The sequence below is a fragment of the Dromiciops gliroides genome, chromosome 3, assembly GCF_019393635.1.
Source record: "Dromiciops gliroides isolate mDroGli1 chromosome 3, mDroGli1.pri, whole genome shotgun sequence".
Lineage (NCBI taxonomy): Eukaryota > Metazoa > Chordata > Mammalia > Microbiotheria > Microbiotheriidae > Dromiciops > Dromiciops gliroides.
The window spans coordinates 87,543,798-87,558,597 of record NC_057863.1 but is presented as its reverse complement, the minus strand read 5'-3'; the positions used below and the strand labels follow the sequence as shown (position 1 = coordinate 87,558,597).

Here is a 14,800-nt window from a genome sequence, read left to right as displayed (position 1 = left end):
ATGGAAATATTAATGCCTGCTTTTTTGAGTCGCTCCATTCAACCAATTCTGAGCCCATGCCACTTCTAATATCATATAACCCACACTTCTTCATCTTTTCCACAAGAATAACTTGAGATGCTTGATTAAGCAATTTCACTAAAATTTTTATATACTAAATCTATGATATTTCCATGAGACTCCAAGTTCTTAACCATGTCAAAAAGTAAATAAGATTAATATTACATGACCTTAGGGGAGGCTAGGTGGCACAGTGGATAAAGCACTGGCCTTGGATTCAGGAGGACCTGAGTTCAAATGCAGCCTCAGACACTTGACACTAGCTGTGTGACCCTGGGCAAGTCACTTAACCCTCATTGCCCCACAAAACAAAACAAAAAATATTACATGACCTTTTCTTGATGGATGCATGATAATTTCTATGAATCCTTTTCTTCTTTTTTCTGGATGTTCACTAATCCTATTCATACATTCCCAGGAATGAAATCAAACTCATTGTCCCATAATTCTCATCTCTTTTATGAAAATAAGAACAATATTTGCCTTTCTCTAGCTCTGGGGTACCTTACCTGTTTGCCATAGTCTTTCAAATATCATTAACAATTCAGTAATCACATATACCAGTTCTTTCATTCCCCGAGGATATAGTTCATCTGAAAAACATGTATAAGCAAAGGCTTAAAGAGAAATAAAGTTTGAATTCAAGTCCAACTGGAATTCCTGGAAGAGATGAAATGAGAATTTTTGAAAAGAGCTAAATTATTTTAACAACAAAATGAGAGTGGTAAAGGAAAGAATGAGACAAGTAATGAGGACTCCAGAAGAAAGTTACAGAAAGAGAATTTTAGCAGGCACCACTTTAAAAGAGCAGAGAAGGGGCAGCCAGGTGGCACAGTGGATAAAGCACTGGCCCTGGATTCAGGATGACCTGAGTTCAAATCTGACCCTCAGACACTTGACACTTACTAGCTTTGTGACCTTGGACAAGTCACTTAACTCTCATTGCCCGCCCCCTCCCAAAAAGGAGCAGAGAGCTCTGATATTCCAGAAGGAAGGAAGCAGGCAAGCATTTTTTAAAAATGTAAACAATATTTTATTTTTTATAGTTACATGTAAAGATAATTTTCAACATTTATTTTTTATAAGATTTTGAGTTCCAATTTTTTTCCCTCTCTTTCTCCCTTTCCCTGTCCCCAAAATGGCAAGCAGTCTGATATGGGCTATACATGTACAATCATGTTAAACAGATTTCCACATTAATCATAGTGTTAAAGAAGAAACAGAGGGGGCAGCTAGATGGCACAGTGGTTAAAGCGCTGGCCCTGGATTCAGGAGTACCCGAGTTCAAATCCAGCCTTGGACACTTGACACATACTAGCTGTGTGACCCTGGGCAAGTCACTTAATCCCCATTGCCCCACAAAAAAAAAAAAGAAAGAAAGAAAGAAATTTAAAAAAAAAAGAAATAAAGAAGAAACAGAACAAAAGGCTCCATTTCATTCATGTTGTTCAGCCATTCCCCAGTTGACGGGCACCCCCTCAATTTCTAGTTCTTTGCCATCACAAAAAGAGCTGTTATAAAAATTTTTTACATGTAAGTCCTTTTCTCATTTTTATGATCTCTTTGGGATACCGACCTGGTTGTGGTATTGCTGGATTAAAGGGTATATACCGTTTGATTACCCTTTGGGCATAGTTTCAAATCAAGCAAGCATTTATAAAGCACCTTCTGTTCCAGGCACTGTGCTAAGTGCTTCACAGATATCTTAATTAACCCTCATTACAACTCTGGGAGGGAGATGTTATTATTATCCCCATTTTACAGTTGAGGTAACTGATGCAGACAGATGTTAAGGGATTTGCCCAGGTTCACACTGCTAGTGAAAATCTGAGGCCAGATTTGAACTCAAGTCTTCCTGACTCAAGGCTTAGCACTCTATCCACTGTGCTAAAGGCAGCTAGAAGGCAAAAGATCTAGTCTTATAACCAAAAATAATTTACCCAGAGAAAAAAAAATAGAATTGGGTGGGGGGGAGAGAAATGGACCTTTAATGAAATATAGAACTTTCCAGAATTCCTGATATAAAGACCGGATCTGAATAGAAAATTTGACATTCAAACAAAAGTTAAGAGAAGCCTTAAGGGGCAGCTAGATGGCGCAGTGGATAGAGCACCAGCCCTGGAGTCAGGAGGACCTGAGTTCAAATCCGGCCTCAGACACTTAACGCTTACTAGCTGTGTGACCCTGGGCAAGTCACTTAACCCCAACTGCCTCACTTAAAAAAAAAAGAGAGAGAGAAGCCTTAAAAGGTAAACATGAATGACCAATTATAAGGGAAAAAATAAGGTTAAATTGTTTACATTCTTATATAGAGAAATGATAAATGTATCTTCTCAGAACTCCATAATCCTCAGGAGTCATAAAGGGAGTCTGATTATACAGATGACCTGAGTAATTCTGTTGTCTTGATCTCAAAAGAAAAATGGAAAGAAAGAAGAAAATTATACTCAGAGGAGGAGGGACAGAGAAGGGAAAGAAAAAATAGCAAAAATTATCTTATATACCTGGGCTAGATAAGTAAAACTAATTTTGGGGGGGGGTGAGGCAATTGGGGTTAAGTGACTTGCCCAGGGTCACACAGCTAGTAAGTGTCAAGTGTCCAAGGCTAGATTTGAACTCAGGTCCTCCTGAATCCAGGGCCAGTGATTTATCCACTGTGCCACCTAGCTGCCCCAAAACAAACTCTTAAAAGAGAGGGTAGGAAACAAAGAGAGGGGAAAACATAAGAGAATAGGATGGAAGGAGATACAGAATTGGCAATCAGAACTGTAAATGTGATGAACTTATCCATAAAATGAAAAAGGGTAGCAGAATAGATTAAAAACTAGAGTCCAACAATATGCTGTTTAAAAGAAACACGCTTGAAACATTAAAGTACTGAGTTAAAACAAGGAGATGGAGCAGAATATATTGTGCTTTAACTGTAGTAAAAATGGCAGGATTAGCAGTCATGACCTCAAACAAAGCTGCAGGAAAAATAGACCCCGTTAAAAGAGATCAACAGGAAAAATATATTTTGCTGAAAGGTACCAGACACAATTAATATCAGTGCTAATCATATATACACACTAAATGGCATAACATCTAAATTTTTTTTAAGTTTAATGCATTAGGGGAGGAGGAAAACTATAGGACAAAATTCCTAATGAATATTGATTAAAATTTTTTAAATAAAACATCAGTAAGGCAACATATACAAAAATTATATACTCTGATATGGCTGTATTTATATCACCAGTGCAGGTTTGGTTCAATATTAGGAAAACTATCAACATAATCTATCATATCATTAACCAAAACAATGAAAATCATATGATTATATCAATACATACAGAAAATCTGGTGACAAGATACAGAACCCATTCCTATCCAAAGACACCTAAAAACATTGGGATAAACAGAGCTTTCATGTAATACATATAATCTAAGAAAACAACTGAAACTCAGAGCCATCATTATCTGCAATAGCTATCTCTCTATTTTTCCTTTTGTTCCATTTTTTCTTTCACAATATGGTTAATGTGGAAATCTGTTTAACATGATTGCACATGTATAACCTATATCAGACTGCTTGCCATCTTGGGTACAGGGGAAGGGAGAAAGGGAGGGAAAAAAATAATATAGCTATTTCTCTCCAGCAACATCACAGGTAAAATAAGGATGTCCATTATCCTTATTACTATTCACATAGTGCTAGCAATTCTGTTTATAGCAAGGAAACAAGAAAAAAAAATTGAGGGGAAAAGCATAGGCAGAAAAGAAAAAAAGGTCCCTCTTGCATATTATGGTTTACTTAGAGAACCCTAGAGAGCCAACTAAAAATCTGAAAGAATTAACAACTTCTGTGGTATATGAATGTCATGCAATACTATTGTGCTGTAGGAAATGATGAGCAGGCAGATTTCAGAAAAACCTGGAAGGACTTAAGTGGACTGATGCTGAGTGAAGTAAGCAGAACCAGGAGAACATTGTACACAGTAACAGCAACATTGTGCCATGATCAACTGTGGTAGGCTTAACTCTTCTCAGAAATACAATGATCCAAGACAATTCCAAAGGACTCATGGTAGAAAATGCACTCCACATCCAGAAAAAAGAACTGTGGAATCTGGATGCAGATTTGTGCTTTTTTTTGTTTTTGTTTTTGTTTTTTGAGGTTTTTCCCTTTTGTTCTGATTCTTTCACAACATGACTAGTGCAGAAATATGTTTGATGTGATTGTACATATGTAACCTGTATCAGATTGCTTTCTGTCTTGGGAAGGGAGGGAGAGAGAAAAATTTAAAACTAGAAATCTTATAAAAACAAATGTTGAAAACTATGTTTACATGTAACTAGAAAATAAAAATATATTTTTATGATTTTAAAAAAAGAATTAACAACTTCAACAGAGGTGTGGGATGTAAAATAAACCCCCACAAATTATTAGTATTTTTGTACATTAACAAAATCAAGTGAGAAGTGATAGAAATTCTATTTAGAATAAAAACAGATACCATAAAATATTTCAGAGTAGCCTGCTTGCCAAGACATACCTATCAACTGTACAAAACACCTTTTACACAAATAGATATCCAAATAATTAGAGAAATATTAATGGTTAGGGGCAGCTAGGTGGCACAGTGGATAGAGCACCGGCCCTGGATTCAGGAGTACCTGAGTTCAAATCCGGCCTCAGACACTTAACACTTACTAGCTGTGTGACCCTGGGCAAGTCACTTAACCCCAATTGCCTCACTAAAATAAAATTGTTTTTAAAAAGATTTAAAAAAATATTAATTGTTAGTGGGCAGGCTTAGCCAATATAATAAAAGTGACAGTACTATTTAAATTAATTTACTTGTTCACCACCTTGCCCATCAAACTACCAAAGGATTACTTTATAGAACTAGAAAAATATAATAAAATTTATCTGGAAGAACAAAAGACCTAGAATCTCAACAAGATACTAATGCAAAAATGCGAAAGGAAGGAGGCCTAGCAGTACCATATCTGAAACTATCCTACAAAGCCATAATCATCAAAACAATTTAGTATCAGGTAAGAAATAGGTTGATCAGTAGAACAGATTAGGTAAACAATATAGAGACAAGTGAGTACAGAACTAAATGTTTGATAACCCCCCCCAGATCTTACTTATTGAAGCAAAAACTCAAAATTCAATAAAAACTATTGGGAAAGCTGGAAAGTAGTATAGATCAACGTCTCATATCATCTATTAAGTTCCAAATGGAGACATGCTTTATATATGAGATCAGATTTGAACTTGGGTCCTCCTGAATCCAGGGCCAGTGCTTTCTTCACTGTGCCACCTAGCTGCCCCTGGAGGCATGCTTTAGATTAATAGGGTTACATCACAAATAAAGAGGATAGAAGAATTACATCAAACCTAAAATAGAAAAATTCATGACCAAATAAGAGGTAGAAAGGTTCAAAGAAGGTAAAATGGAAAACTTTGGTACACAAAGTTAAAGGGTTTTTGCATAAAGAAAACCATTTGAAAGAGAACCGGGATTGGGGGGGGGAGATCTTTGTATCAAGTTTCTCTGAAAAAGGTCTCATTTCTAAAATTTATAGGCAGCTGAGTCAATTTTATAAGAAGCATTATTCAATTGATAAAAGTCAAAGGATATGAAGGCAGTTTTCAGAGGAAGAAATACAAACTATTAAGAGTTTGAAAAAATGCTCTAAATTACTAATAATTAGAGAAATGGATATTAAAACAACTCTGAGACACCAAAACACGTCCATTGGGTTGGCAAAGTTGACCAAAAAAGGAAAATGACAAATGCCAGGAGGCTATAGGAAAACAATTCTATTGTTGATGAAGCTGTGAGCTGGTCTAGCCAATCTGGAAAGCACTTTGGAGCTATGCCCAGAAAACTATTAAACTCTGCTTACCCTTTGAGCCAATAATAACACTACTGGGTCTATTCCCCAAAGAAATTAAAGAAACAGGAAAAAGACCCGTTTATACAAAAATATTAATAGCAGCTCTTTTGTGTTAGAAAAGGATTTGAAGGGGCAGCTAGGTGGCGCAGTGGATAAAGCACCAGCCCTGGATTCAGGAGGACCTGAGTTCAAATGTGACCTCAGACACTTGACACTTACTAGCTGTGTGACCCTGGGCAAGTCATTGCCCTGCAAATAATAATAATAATAATAATATGTATAAAAAGTAAATAAGTAAATGAAATTTTTTAGAAAGAAAAGGATTTGAAATTGGGCAGGAGGAGAAGGCCTTCTTTTGGAAATAGCTGAACAAGTTATGCTATATGAATGTGATGGAATATTTCTATATTGTAAGAAATGATGTGTGGTTTCAAAGAAATTTGCAAAGACTTGTATGAAACTGATGCAAAGTGAACAGAAACCAGGAGAACAGTCTTTACAAAAACAGTAATGGAAAGGCACACAACTTTGAAGCAAGGAACTCTGATCAACATATTGACCAACCCCAATTCCAGAGCACTCATGCTGAAGCATCCTGCCCAACTCTAGATAAAGGTGATGGACTCAGAGTAGAGATTGAGGCATTAAAAAAAAAAACACAGCTAAGACAATAATTTGTTTTGCTTGACTATACATTTTTGTAACAATTTTTGATTTTATTGATTTTTCAGTGTGGAGAGGAGATGTGAGATTAAGAAAATTTGAGCTGAAAATAAAGTTGGAAAAAAAAAGAATACAAAAAAATTTAATGTTTTATTTCATAGTATATCCAAATCACTTTCTTCCAACAATTTCTATTTTTCTTCCTTAGCAAATGTTTTGCACTTGTGTCTTCAGAATTTAATTCTTAAGAATTTCCTATCTTTCTTTAGCTGACTTTCCCTGTAACATTTTATTCCATGCAATTCTCCATATATTTTCTCTGAATACTTTCAAATTTGCTTTCTCCAAATTTAGAGCACGTGTACGTGCTAATTTTACCACTGTGCATGCTACAGCTTCATGGAGCCACAGTTGAGACCTGGGTGAAAGGTGGACACCAAAGGTGTACACCTAATTTTCCTTTCCTTCTCTATCACAGACTCAAGGAAGGAGTAGGTTCTCATTTCTGCCAGTCTGTTGATGAGAATTACATCCATAATAGGAACCTCCCCCCTTTTTTGCTCTCTATACTTTTTGAAGGACAGAAATGTAAAAAACAAAACTTATTTTCACCCAGATCCATCCCTTCTTCTAACTTCTCTCTGTTAATGATACCACCAGTTGAAAACTAGGAAATCTATTTTCTCTGAATACATGGAGTACTCATTCACTGTTTTGATTTACTTTCTTAATTGAGTGAACTGTTACTTGTTTTGAATTTCATTGTTTTCTTCCCTCTTCTAAGAAGACCACTTTCTAATATTGAGAGATCATGCCTTGTCTTATTCAGTAACTAACTTATAGTCTAGATATTGTGCACTGTCTATGTGGGGTACTTATGGAAGACTAGCACCTTGGGTTTGAGGGTTTGCCAAGCCCTTTTCTTCTTTCTTTCTTTCTTTCTTTTTTTTTTTTTTTGGATGCCAGGCCCTTTTCAAGGCTGCTTATCCACCTTTGGTGTCCACCTTTCACCCAGGTCTCATCTGTGGCTCCAAGAAGCTGTAGCATGCACAGTGGTTAAAAAAAAATAAGCCAACATCTTAACAGACGGGCTAAGCCAGGTTGAGGGTAACTGACAGGCCTCAAAGCCATCGATAAATTTGGGGGATGTCTACCCCGAGCCTGGGAAAACTTCCCTCAGTGAAATGGGTGGATGAGAACAATGTATTCCACTGGCCATAAGAAAGGAAGCACGCACTGTGGAGTCCTTAGAGCTTGATCAGACATTGAAGATGCCGAGGTCAACCACTGCATTCCAGGCCATTGCAAGCTGCCGCGGCTTTTGTCTGGCTACTGGACTTTGAGGACAGGAAGAGAGAGTGTGGCTGACAACTTTTTGCAACTCCACCTCACTTAAATCCAAATCACCTGCAAGTCAAGACATCACCCCATGATGTTATTTTGAAGGAGGGGCAGTTAGGTGATGCAGTGGATAGAGCACTGGCCCTGGAGTCAGGAGTACCTGAGTTCAAATGTGACCTCAGACACTCAACACTTACTAACTGTGTGACCCTGGGCAAGTCACTTAACCCCAGTTGCCTCACAAAAAACCCAAAACAAAACAAAACAAAAACAAAAAAAAAGAAAATGAAGGATGAACTACTAATTTCTCCAGAATCTGTACAACTACTTAATGTAAATGAACCTTAGATCTGGCTTTTTTTTGGGGGGGGTATTGAGGCAAGTGGGGTTAAGTGACTTGCCCAGGGTCACACTGCTAATAAGTGTCAAGTTTCTGAGGCTGGATTTGAACTCAGGTCCTCCTGACTCCAGGGCCAGTGCTCAATCCACTGTGCCACTTAGCTGCCCCTAAACTACTAATTTCTCAATCTCAGAGTCATCCTTCACTCTCCAACATCACCTTCTTTTTACCCTCCAGGCTCAATTTTTTAAATGTCCTCTGTTTGGCATTTAAAGCCCTTCACAACTTGACCCCTTCCTACCTTTTCCAGTTTTATACTTTACTGCTCTCCACACGTTCTACAATCCAGGACTACAATAGTCTTCCAACTGTCTTTAGACCATTCCCTACCACCACCTAGAGTGCTCTCTCTCTCATCACATATGCTTCTTAGCTTTCCTGGTTTCCTTTAAGACTCAGCTCAAATCAAGCCTTTTTCAGTCCTTCCCACTCCCCAATGTTCCTACCACCTTCCCTTTGAGATTATCTTCCATCCACTCCTTATGTATCTCTTACGTATATATTTGTGTCTCCCTCAAAATGAGATTTCTTTGAGCTCAGGGCCATCTTTTTTTTTTTTTTTGTATCTCTAGCACTTGTCTAGCACGTGGAAAGCACTCAATAAATGCTTGTTTACTTACTATGGACTAACTCCCTCCCTTTTCATATCCAATAATATGCCAAGTCTTACATATACTACTTCCACCACATCTCTCACATCCATCCCTTTCTACTCACACAACTGCTACTCTACTTCAAGCCCTCTTGCCCTGGACTATTTCAATAACTTGGTAATTGGTCTCAATTTCTCCAGTTTCTCTCCTATCCAATCCATTCTCTATACAGACAAAAAAAATGCTATTCCTAAAGTACAAGTCTGATCTTGTTCAAAAATCTTTGTTGTGTTCATAGTCTGACTCCAGTGCATCTTCTCAGACTGATTTCACATTACTCTCCCTTGCACTTCTACATTTCAACCCAGTTGTTCCTTATATATAATCATGTCTTCTGCCTCTGCATAAGCCATCCACCCTGTCTGGAATATTCTACTTCCTCACTTCTGTCTCTTGGAATCCTCAGTTTCCTGCAAGGTTCAGCTAAGGTCTCTCCTCTTTTTGAGGTCTTTTCTTAGCTGATGGTGCTTTCTCCCATCCTCAAAATTACTTTGTATTTACTTTTTTTTTTTTTTTTTGGCAGGGCGATGAGAGTTAAGTGACTTGCCCAGGGTCACACAGCTAGTGTCAAGTATCTAAGGGTCAGATTTCAACTCAGGCCCTCTTGAATCCAGGGCTGGTGCTTTATCCACTATGCCACTTAGCTGCCCCATATTTACTTTTTTTTTTTTTTAAGTGAGGCAATTGGGGTTAAGTGACTTGCCCAGGGTCACACAGCTAGTAAGTGTTAAGTGTCTAAGGCCGGATTTGAACTCAGGTACTCCTGACTCCGGGGCCGGTGCTCTATCCACTGCGCCACCTAGCTGCCCCCCCATATTTACTTTTAATATATTTCATATTGACTTATCTGAGTACATGTTGTTTCAGCTGAAGGGAAGGATCTTTTTTTTGTTTTGTTTTTTGTATTCCCAGTGCCTGGCACAGTAGTGAATTGCTTTTTTTTTTTAATCATAAAAGTATTTGATTATTTTCCAGTTACATGTAGAGTTAGTTTTCAACATTTGTTTTCATAAGATTTTGAGTTCCAAATTTTTCTTCCTCCCTTCCTCCCCTCCCCCCCTCCCCAAGACAGAAAGCAATCTGATATAGATTATATATGTACAATCACATTAAACATATTTTTGCATGTAATGTTGTGAAAGAAGAATCAGAACAAAAGGGGAAAACCTCAAAAAACAAAAAAAGTAGAAACTGTAGGGTTCAACCTGCATCCAGATTCCACAGTTCTTTTTTCTGAGTCCTTTGGAATTGTCTTGGATCATTGTATTGCTGAGAAGAGCTAATTCTGTCACAGTGGATCATGGCATGATGTTACTGTTACTGTGTACAATGTTCTCCTGCTTCAGTTCACTTCACTTGGTATCAGTCCACTTAAGTCTTAATGAATTGCTTTTTACTTCAATTTAACAAATGAATTATATAATCTTTTACAAATTAGTTTATAATCTAAACTCATGTTTCCCTTTGCTGTCATATCTTTTTACTAAGTACTTTCTACCTGAGACATTTTCTCCCCTTTTCATTTTGAAGGTATCAGAAGTTTGTTAAGTAATCTAGTTGGAGTTGACTCAATTGTGTACCATGTTTTTTCATTTTTATAATTTGTTTTTATTTGGTACTGATATTTATCTTTACAATTCTCTGACCACATAGACAATCAATTTGAAAATGACTTCCACTTGATTAATCAATTTTTTCCTTTCTATTATAATCAATTTCATTTTTGGATTTAATTTGTTTTGCTACTTTGGCAAGAAAGTGTTTATGATACATATGTAATATGAAGCTTCTTTATAATCTCCAGGCCAAGCCCTATTTCTTATTCTTGAACTATGTTTTCTTTTAATTTAAAAAAAATTATGCTTTTTTAACAGCATTTTCCAGTTTGTCCCCCCACCAAAAAGAATTCTCCTCTGTCACAAAGAAAAATAGCTAAGAAAAGCAAAGTATCACAATGACCACATCTGAAAGTATATGCAATACTCTTCACTTGTAGTCCACTGGCTGGCTCTCTACTAAAAGGAATTTGATATCAATCTTGTAATTATTGACAGAAAAAAATTTCTGTTTTTGCTTTTTTTAATTTATTTTTTATTTAATTTAATTTAATTTTTAAATTTTTTTTTCTTTTTCTTTTTTTTTTTAGTGAGGCAATTGGGGTTAAGTGACTTGCCCAAGGTCACACAGCTAGTAAGTGTTAAGTGTCTGAGGCTGGATTTGAACTCAGGTACTCCTGAATCCAGGGCCGGTGCTCTATCCACTGACCCACCTAGCTGCCCCTGTTTTTGCTTTTTAAAAAAGTTTTTATGATTTTTTTGTGTTACTGTAAGGTGTATCTGGTAAGATCATGTTAGGGTTTCTATATTTTGAATTAGACATCGGTGATATTATCAATTTTAAAAACTTTTTCTTTATTTCCTCACATAGTCTTGATTATGTTACCTAATTCTGAATTTATCACTAAGGTAAAATTCCAGATAGAAATCTAGTGCTCTAAGCTGTTGTACATACATGTGAATACATACAGACACAATTAGATTTTCATTTTCCTGGTTTATGAATAAATAATTCTACATATATATACACAGACATACATAGATACACTATATAAACCTATTTATGCTGATGGTAGCCATCTCTAGGGTGGGGCTAAGGGGGGAAGGAAAAAATTTACACGATAACTATTTTATATATTTAAAAGGAATAGTAAATTGTACATAATAGATTTGCAGGTTCATGTGCACTCATTCTTTTTTTTTTTTTTACTATACTATATTATGGAAATGCTTGTTTTACTCCATAAATTAAAAATAAATGTAATTTTAAAAATGGAATCAGATTCACTTTTTACTACAGGGAAATTTTTGCTATGGGTTAAAAGGATAGCCATAGCAACATGTATACTAGTGCCTATATATTTGTTAAATGTATTCCCTAAAATTCAAATATCCATTGCCAGTAAAGGAGCTAAACCTTTAATCCCACGTTAGTCTATACTCCCACTCTTGTCATCTATGGGAGAGAAGTATATACATAGCCTTACAGCTCCATATACCTCACTATGGAGTAGCCCTTGGTTCTTTCTAGAAGAGTAGTCATCTGAATAAATTTTTTGGTAGTGCTTTTTTCTAGGTATAGGCAGATCTTCTGAGGCTAAACTTGGGATTCATTGTCCCAGGAAAGAAATAATCAAATGTTTTTTAAGTTTTAACTTGTCAGTGACATGATTTTATACTACTCTGAGACAAGGTACTATTATGTCCACTTTTTACTCATTGCTTTAATAAATCAAAATGTCATTTTAACTAGCCTTTGAGCAGCTAGGTGCTTAAGCATACATACTTCCAGCTTTAAAAAGTTTCTGTCAGGGGCAGCTAGATGGTGCAGTAGATAGAGCACCGGCCCTGGAGTCCGGAGTACCTGAGTTCAAATCCGGCCTCAGACACTTAACACTTACTAGCTGTGTGACCCTGGGCAAGTCACTTAACCCTATTGCCTCACTAAAAAAAAAACCAACAAAAAACCACACACACACAAAAAGTTGCTGTTCCCTAGACTACCATATGTATGTTCCATACCCACTGTATTTTCTTATTTAATCATTAATGGAGTGCTATTTTTTTCCTCTAAGCAATACACATTTATTAAGTGTCTACTATGTGCCAGGCAATGGGCTAAATATTTTGTAATACAAAATAGTATTCTGGTTGTATCACAGCCTAAAAGGTGATTTACCTGTTAAAATTTCAAAATATTTTTCTTTTGCAATAAGGCAAGTTTTCTTTTTTTAAAAAAATACTTTTCTTATTTAACCTCTAATCCATGCAGAAAATTGGAGATTCATACCGTGGTTATTGTGTGAGTGAGACAGAATTAGAAAGTGTCCTAACGCTTCACAAGCAGCAGACAAAGACTACATGGGGGACACGGCAATCTCCAAGCCCAGCAAAACCCGCTACACGCTTGATGTGGAAGTCCCAGTATGTGCCATATGATGGAATTCCTTTTGTCAATGCAGGTAAATTTGAAAAGTATTTTTAATATTTTGTTTTCCAAAGGCAATTAGGTTTTCCTAAGATAATGTATTTTCACTTTGACAAATGATAATTGAGGGTTGGTTTTGTTTTGTTTTGTTTTTTTACCTCCTCTGCTCCTATGATTTCATTAATATAAGGAACTGATGGTGAGGAAACCCTAACTACCAATGTAGATGGGCCACTCTTCAGTAATTTGTAATGCTTCATGGGACATTGAGAGGTTAAATAACTTGCCCAGGGTTACATTGCCAAGATGTGTCAGAATTGGAACTGGAACCTGACTCCAATGCTAGCTCTAGCTGTTTACTGCTCTATGCTGCCTGTCATTAACTGAATTTTGGTAGATTTAAATAAAAGTTAAGCCAAAAAGAAAACTGTCAGTAAATAAATTAACTTTTGTTTTGTTTTGTTTTGTGGAGCAATGAAGGTTAAGTGACTTGCCCAGGGTCACACAGCTAGTAAGTGTAAGTGTCAAGTGTCTGAGGTCGGATTTGAACTCAGGTCCTCCTGAATCCAGGGCCGGTGCTGTATCTACTGCACCACCTAGCTGCCCCCATAAATCAACTTTTTAATTTAAAAATAACCTATTTCTTACCACAAATTCATAGTGTTCTCTATAGCTAGAAAAAAACACAAAAGAAAAATATTTTTCTTGACAATATTAATATAAATATTTAAAAAGACCTATGATTTCATCATTATACTTATTTCTTTTCCTGATATAGATCAAAACACCTCTCATGAGGCTGATCCTCTGATGATACATAATCCTTTGCTTGGCTTCTCTTTGAAGTTTTCCCAGCTTGGTGGGATTTTTGGACCCTATGTTTCACTGGTGTTTTTTTTTAGGTAACTGGTGCTACCTCCGTGTCACAGTGAGGCATCAGAATAGGCCCTTAGTGGAAGAAATTAATAACCCAGGTGTATTATCACTTAAAACAATAATCATTTCCTCTGAAGTTCCTTTCTCCCACTATTCTTACCATTATTTTTGCTAGAACTTTTGGGGGAAAAGAGAAATAGTCATTATAAAATAGTTGAGTAAAAAAATAAAATAGTCGAATTGCTATCTTGAGGGAATAATATAAAAGCTATATAATATTATAGTATTTTACATTGCATAAACATTTTTTGCATAAATATTTAAAGTACTGATGCTATTGAATTTTGAATTGAATTGAATTGAATGCTATTGAATCTTGTTCACATCTCTGAAACCAGCACCACAGTTTCTAGGAATATGATTTGATGTTATCCCAAAAGAACCACTTTAGGGCAAAGCAGGGCTTAAAAGAGCGCTGAGATGAGTAATGTTATGGGTAATGGTATATTGTAGAAGTTTCACATACAATTTGGAGAATCTCAGGTGCAATACCAAGATTAGATTCATGTGAAATGTTAGAGGTAGTGGAAGAGAGAAAAGGTATAAAACCCACTTGCTCAAGTTTTCTCTACAGGAAAACCTATTTAACCCCAAAGTTCTTTTCTAGGGTGGCTGCAGACCAGAATGCTTCCTTTTGCCATCCTAGCCTAGGATAGTAGGCTTTTAGTTTAAGTATGCTATAGTATAGGGGCAGCTAGGTGGTGCAGTAGATAGAGCACTGGCCCTGGATTCAGGAGTACCTGAGTTCAAATCCAGCCTCAGACACTTAACACTTACTAGCTGTGTGACTCTGGGCAAGTCACTTAACCCCAATTGCCTCACCAAAAAAAAAGGTATGCTATAGTATAAATTGATATTCTAATCAAAGGCC

The 14,800-nt window shown here is 36.5% G+C and overlaps 1 protein-coding gene across 4 annotated transcripts in view; it reads left to right on the top strand.

Moving 5' to 3' along the window:
- Positions 1 to 14,800, top strand: part of CARF (calcium responsive transcription factor) — a 61,010-nt gene that overhangs the window by 25,852 nt on the left and 20,358 nt on the right. For 3 of the 4 annotated variants that reach the window (XM_043995595.1, XM_043995594.1, XM_043995596.1), the window contains one exon: positions 12,838 to 13,027. In XM_043995595.1, the coding sequence (XP_043851530.1) occupies positions 12,838 to 13,027 (190 nt within the window). Of the gene's footprint in view, positions 1 to 12,837; positions 13,028 to 14,800 lie in introns of those variants that run through there. The other variant, XM_043995597.1, reaches the window with a different exon arrangement.